The sequence below is a fragment of the Vulpes lagopus genome, chromosome 7 (genome assembly GCF_018345385.1).
Source record: "Vulpes lagopus strain Blue_001 chromosome 7, ASM1834538v1, whole genome shotgun sequence".
Classification (NCBI taxonomy): domain Eukaryota; kingdom Metazoa; phylum Chordata; class Mammalia; order Carnivora; family Canidae; genus Vulpes; species Vulpes lagopus.
The window spans coordinates 20326800-20332780 of record NC_054830.1 but is presented as its reverse complement, the minus strand read 5'-3'; the positions used below and the strand labels follow the sequence as shown (position 1 = coordinate 20332780).

Here is a 5981-nt window from a genome sequence, read left to right as displayed (position 1 = left end):
TGCAACCCACCTATTTTCAGATTCCCCAGGTGAGAAGAAAAGGATGGAGCTGGGAATGGGAACTGAGACTTCTGGCTCTGTCATATATCAGGATAGACTAGGACCTTAGTTTCTGTTTTGACAATTGAGTAAATAGCATATAGTCATAGTCCAGAATGGGGTCCATGGTCTCAAGGGGAAAACCTCACTGAAGTTCTTTCCCAGGGAGAAGAGGAGGCAGCATGGCCTAGAACCAAACATTTCCATTAGCTGGGGGAGAATATGAGACATAACAAACCAGGTTAGCTCTTTACTGGGGATAGGAGACACAGAGCCCGTTTTTGCCAGCCCTTATGGGTTGATGATCTCAATGTGGAACTGGAGGTGAGTGGCTGTGACTACACAGTGTCCCCGGAGGAGAGCACAGGTATAGCAGTTGTGGCATTGCCAGTGGCATTGGATGACATCGATGGCGTTGAGCACCTGACAGTATCGCCAGTGGATACGCCACATACGGACCAAAGACTGGATCTTGACCACTGCCCTCTCTGTATTTGCGTAGGTAACCAAGGCTGCCTTTCGCTTCTTCTGCAGCAGGCTCTCCGAGGTCAGCCTCCACCAGCGCTGAATGATCCAGGCACTGAGAGCTGCGTGCAGCAGTGTCCTGCGTACGAGGGTGCCACGCCACCAGGCCTGAATCTCTGTGGCTGCTTTCGTTTTTTTTTTTAAACTTTTTTTTTTCTAGATGGAGATAAGGGAGACCACTCAGGGAACTTCCTGCCATCAATTTCCAAGATCTTCCTGGAAGGGGCCCAGATTCTCTTAATTGTTATCACTTCTTTGGAGAATTCAGGGGAGTTAGGACACTGTCTAAGAGCCAGAAGACCTGATTAGTGAGGCCTCCTCTATCACTATGGGCACATCACTCTGCCTTTAGAGTCATAGCACCCTCCTGACTATCTCACAGGTATATGGATCAAGAGAAAAACCATTAGTAGCTAGAAGGGTACATTAGGAATGTGAAGGATTGTGTTAGTCATGCTCTACCTCTTCAGTGCTTATTGGGTTTGGCAGATTTGGCCTTATAATGCCTTTGCCTGGTATTCTCTGCTAATGTAGTCCCAAACCATCATTGGTTGATTTCTCTTGGCCACAACAATGTACTTCAGTACTGTGATGGGTTTTCAGCACCCTCATCCCATTTTCTATTCAAGCCCATATTTTGAACATTGTACTCTCTAATTCAGAGTCCTCACAACTTCACCTCCCAGCCCCATTTGTTTCTTTATGGCTTTCATTCTCTCCATTCACTCTTCATGTCACAGTCAGATGGAGAACCAGGGAGCTCATGCTGAGCAGGGAGTGAAGGAAAAATGAGCCAATATTGAGTTGACTCTTGATTATTTTAACTCTGAATCTATAAAAAGAACAATTCCACACTTTCACAACACAGACACAAATGTTCTGGATATCTGTTAACTACAAGGAGATTTTACCCACCTTGAGTTTCTGCTTCTGCCTCTTCTTAAGTTCAGTTATTTCTTCAACATCTTCAATTACAATTACAATTAAATTGCCCTCAGTCTGTCATCAGAATTAAATGGGAAATGAATGGATGAGTTAAGACTGCTTTTTTCTCTCTATGGCCCAGTCTCAGATACACCCTGCTTCAGTATCCCTTCTTTTTCTAAGACCTGTGAAGTCCCAGGTGATTCCCACCCACTCCTATCTTGCCTAATAAATCTGGCCATGTCTCTTACACAAAATCGGATCCCCATGGCTTGTCTTTAGATGGTTCATTAGCCTTGATTTCTCTACTTACCAAAGTCTGGCATGAGTAAAATGAGGGGGACAGCTATGAGTTCACAACTGCATTGTGACATAAGGATTAGGATATCTACCACAGAGTTAAGTCTTCCTCAGAAAAAAGCTCCCTGGGAACTTGTACTGCCTGTCTACTTCCCTCCTGCCAGAGAGGTACCAGAGTTCAGAGTGGAAAGATAGGACACTTGGGTGCCATTTCATACCAGGGCTCTCCTCCAGGGGGGCCCATCCACAATCCTCTTCATTATCAGTCACACAGGAGAGCAGGAGGGACCATGGCAGTGTATCTCCATACAACTCTCTACTGTCTTCTCAGATAGCATCTCCTGTCTTCCCCTAAGATTTCAGAACCTCAATACACCATAGGAAACTAGAAGGAGAGAGAAAAGATGAATCTAGAAAGTTGTAAAATAATGATAAAAGTTTAAATTAGGGCAGCCCGGGTGGCTCAGCGGTTTAGCGCCACCTTCAGCCTGGGGCGTGATCCTGGAGACCCAGGATCGAGTCCCACATCGGGCTCCGGGCATGGAGCCTGCTTCTCCCTCTGCCTGTGTCTCTGCCTCTCTCTCTCTCTCTCTCTCTCTCTCTCTCTCTCTCTCTCTGTCTATCATGAATAAATAAATAAAATATTAAAAAAAATAAAAAAATCTAAAAAAAGTTTAAATTAAATGGAAAACAAAAATGGGTGGTGTAAAGTAAATTTAAAAAGTAGTCTTTTTTAAAAGACCAGTATTAAAGATAAACATTCCATGCACCTTGGTGATGGAGAGAGAGAGAACAAAAATGCAATGAGAAAGGCAAAATAATCACAAAGAGAAATAAATATGAGAATATCATGGTAACAAATTTGAAAACTAAGAGGAAATGATTTCTTAACAAAATTTAAATTACCAAAATTAATTGAAGAAACTATGTAAAACTTGATAAATTGAGAAGGCTATTAAAGATCCACCATAAATAAGGTAAGACACCAAGACCAGGTAGATTCATATCTAAACTTTAAAAAATTTACAAATTCAGATATCTCCTATGTGACAAACTATTCAAACTTATTATTAAAGATAGAGGTTTCCATCAAGCATTTCATAGTGTCAGTGTCAATTCCCTGAAAAGTCCTGCTAGGATTTTTGCTGTAAGTGCATTGATTTGGGGGGAGAAAGGCTATCTTCTGAGACTGAGTTCCTTCTAAGACCATGGACTATTCCTCTCTTTGCTTAAGAATTCTTTTATGTCTTAAAAAATAATTCCTTTATGTCTTTCTACAGTGTTTTAAAAATTTTCTCTATAATAGTCTTTTAAAAAAACATTTTAGTTTTGAGTAATCTTGACATCCAATTTAAGGCTCAAACTCACAATCTCAAGATGGAGAGTCACATGCTCCACTGACTGAGCCAGCCAGGCACCCCTGTCAAGGTCTTTTTTTTGAGATATAATTTACATTCTATAAAGCTCACTATTTAAAACTGTATAATCTAGTAGTTTTTAGTCTATTTACTAAGTTGTGCAACTATCACCACTATCTTATTTGAAAATATTTTCATAAGCCCCAAAATAAGCCTCATACCTATTAGCAGTCAATCTCCATTCTTCCCTACCCCAATCTCTGAAAACCATGGATCTACTTTATGTCCTTTTAGATTTGTCTATTTTGGATATTTCATATGATTTACATCATACTATAAATGGCTTTCTTGGCTAGCTTCTTTTGCTCAGTACGTGTTTTCAAGGTCCTTCATGTTGTAGCATGTCAGTATATCATTCCTTTTTATGGCCAGATAATACTCCATTGCATGTATATACTACATTTTTCAATCCATTAATCAATTGATGGACATTTGAGTTATTTCTACTTTTTGACTATTATGAATAATATAGCTGTAAATATTGATGTACAAATTTTTGCATGGGCATATGTTTTCAATTCTCAGATATATACTTAGGTCATATAGTAAGGTTTTTTTCCCATAAAAACAAAACAAAACAAAACATATACATTTCTCCCACTTACCTCTTGCAACTATCAATATGTTCTCTGTATCTAAGAGCTTGTCTTTTGCTGTTTTTACTTTATTTTTTTTAGATTCTATATAAGAGAAATCATATGGCATTTATCTTTCTTTGTCTGAATTATTTCACTTAATATAATGCCCATGACATTCATCTATAGTGTCACAAATAACATGATTTCATTATTTTTTTAAAAAAGGTTTTATTTATTCACAAGAGACACAGAGAGGTAGAGACACAAGGAGAGGGAGAAGCAGGCTTCCCTGAGGAGCCCGATGTGGGACTCAATCCTGGAACTCCAGGATCACGACCTGAACCAAAGGTGGATGCTCAACCACTGAGCCACCCAGATGCCCCTGGTTTCATTATTTTTTATTATTTTTTATGGCAGAATAACATTCCATGTATGTATGTACACACATACTACAATTTCTTTATCCATTCATCCATTGTTGGACACTTAGGTTGTTTCCGTATCTTGGCTATTGCTGCAATGATTAGGGCGATGCATATACCTTTTCAAATTAGTGGTTTTTTCTTCAGATAAATACCCAGAAGTGCAATTGCTAGATTGTATGATAGCTCTATTTTTAATTTTTTTTTAGGAAACTCCATACTGTTTTCTATAGTAGCAACACCAATTTACATTCTACCAACAGTGCACAGGGTTCCCTTTTTCTCCACATCCTCACCAACTTGTTATTTCTTGTCTTTTTTTTTTTTAAGTGATAGCCACTTTAACAGGTGTGCAGTTATATATCATTGTGGGTTTTTTTCCTAAAGATTTTATTTATTCCAGAGAGAGAGTGAGTGAGCGAGAAGGGGGAGGAGCAGAGAGAGAGGAAAAGCAGACTCCTCTTGAGCATGGATCCCTGTACAAGCCTCAATCCCAGGACCCTGAGATCATGACCTGAGCCAAAACCAAGAGTCTGATGCTTAACTGACTGAGCTACCCAGGCGCCCCTCTCATTGTGGTTTTGATTTGCATTTCTGTAATGACCGATGATGTTGAACATCTTTTCATGTACCTGTTGGCCATCTGTATGTGTTCTTTGGGAAAATGTCTGTTAGATTTTCTGCTCGTTTTTAAATTGGATTGTCAGATTTTTTTTTCTATTAAGTTGTATGTGTTCTTTATATATTTTGGGTATTAACCCTGTGTCGGATATATGATTTGCAATTATTTTCTACCATTAAGTAGATTGCCTTTTCATTTTGTTGATGGCTTCCTCTGCTGTCCAGAAGACTTGTAGTTTTATGTAATCTCATTTGTTTACTTTTGCTTTTGTTGCTTTTATTTTTTAATGTCAGATTAAAAAAAATCACAAAGATCTATGTAAAGGAGTTTACCACCTGTTTTCTTCTAGAAGTTTTATGATTTCAGGTTTTACATTCAAGTCTTTAACTCAATTTGAGTTAATTTTTGTGCATGATATATAGATGGTGAGCCAATGTCATTCTTTTGCATGTGGCTAATTTTCCCAACACAATTTATTGAAGAGACTGTCCTTTCCACATTGTATATCCTTAACTCTTTTGTTGTAAATTAATTGACCACATGTATATCAGTTTATTTATGAGATTTTAATTCTGGTACTTTGACCTATGTGTATCTTTTTATGCCAATATCATATTGTTTTAATTACTATTGATTTGTAATATAGTTTGAAATCAGGGAATGTGATGCTGGCAGCTTTGTTCTTCTTTCTCAGAACTGCTTTGGCTTTTCAGGGTCTTTTGTGATTCTATACAAATTTTATGATGGTAATTTTCTATTTCTGTGAAAAATACCATTGGAGTTTTGATAAGGATTGCATTGAAATCTGTATATTGTTTTGGGTAGTATGGATATCTTAATGTTAATTCCTCCAATCCATGAGCATGAAATATATTTCCAGTTATTTGTGTCTTCTTCAACTTCTTTCATTAATGTGTAGTTTTTGAGTTTTACAGGTCTTTCACCTTCTTGGCTAAATTTATTCCTTGGTATTTTATTTTTTGCTGCAATTATAAATGAGATTGTTTTCTTAATTTCTCTGATAGTTCATTTATAAGTGTAAAGAAATACAAGAGATTTTTGTGTATTTCTTTTGTATCCTGTAACTTTACTGAATTTGTTTATTCTAATAGTTTTTTGATGGAATCTTTAAGGTTTCCTAAAATCATGCTAC

General features: G+C 37.7%; 1 protein-coding gene across 1 annotated transcript; it reads right to left on the bottom strand.

Moving 5' to 3' along the window:
• Positions 1 to 330: 330 nt before the first annotated feature.
• On the bottom strand, positions 331 to 1757 carry IQCF2 (IQ motif containing F2). Its single transcript, XM_041760907.1, has 3 exons — positions 1740 to 1757; positions 1480 to 1563; positions 331 to 720 (listed from the first exon to the last, which is right to left on the bottom strand). The coding sequence occupies exons 1-3, from the start codon at positions 1755 to 1757 to the stop codon at positions 331 to 333; spliced, it is 492 nt and encodes a 163-aa protein (XP_041616841.1).
• Between the last annotated feature and the right edge of the window lie 4224 nt (positions 1758 to 5981).

What these genes read in the sequence shown, in the direction of transcription:
- IQCF2 (XM_041760907.1), bottom strand. An exon ending in GGCAGAAGCAGAAACTCAAG is followed by an intron (nt 721 to 1,479) that starts GTGGGTAAAATC and finishes ATCTCCATCTAG; the next exon opens with AAAAAAAAAAGTTTAAAAAA.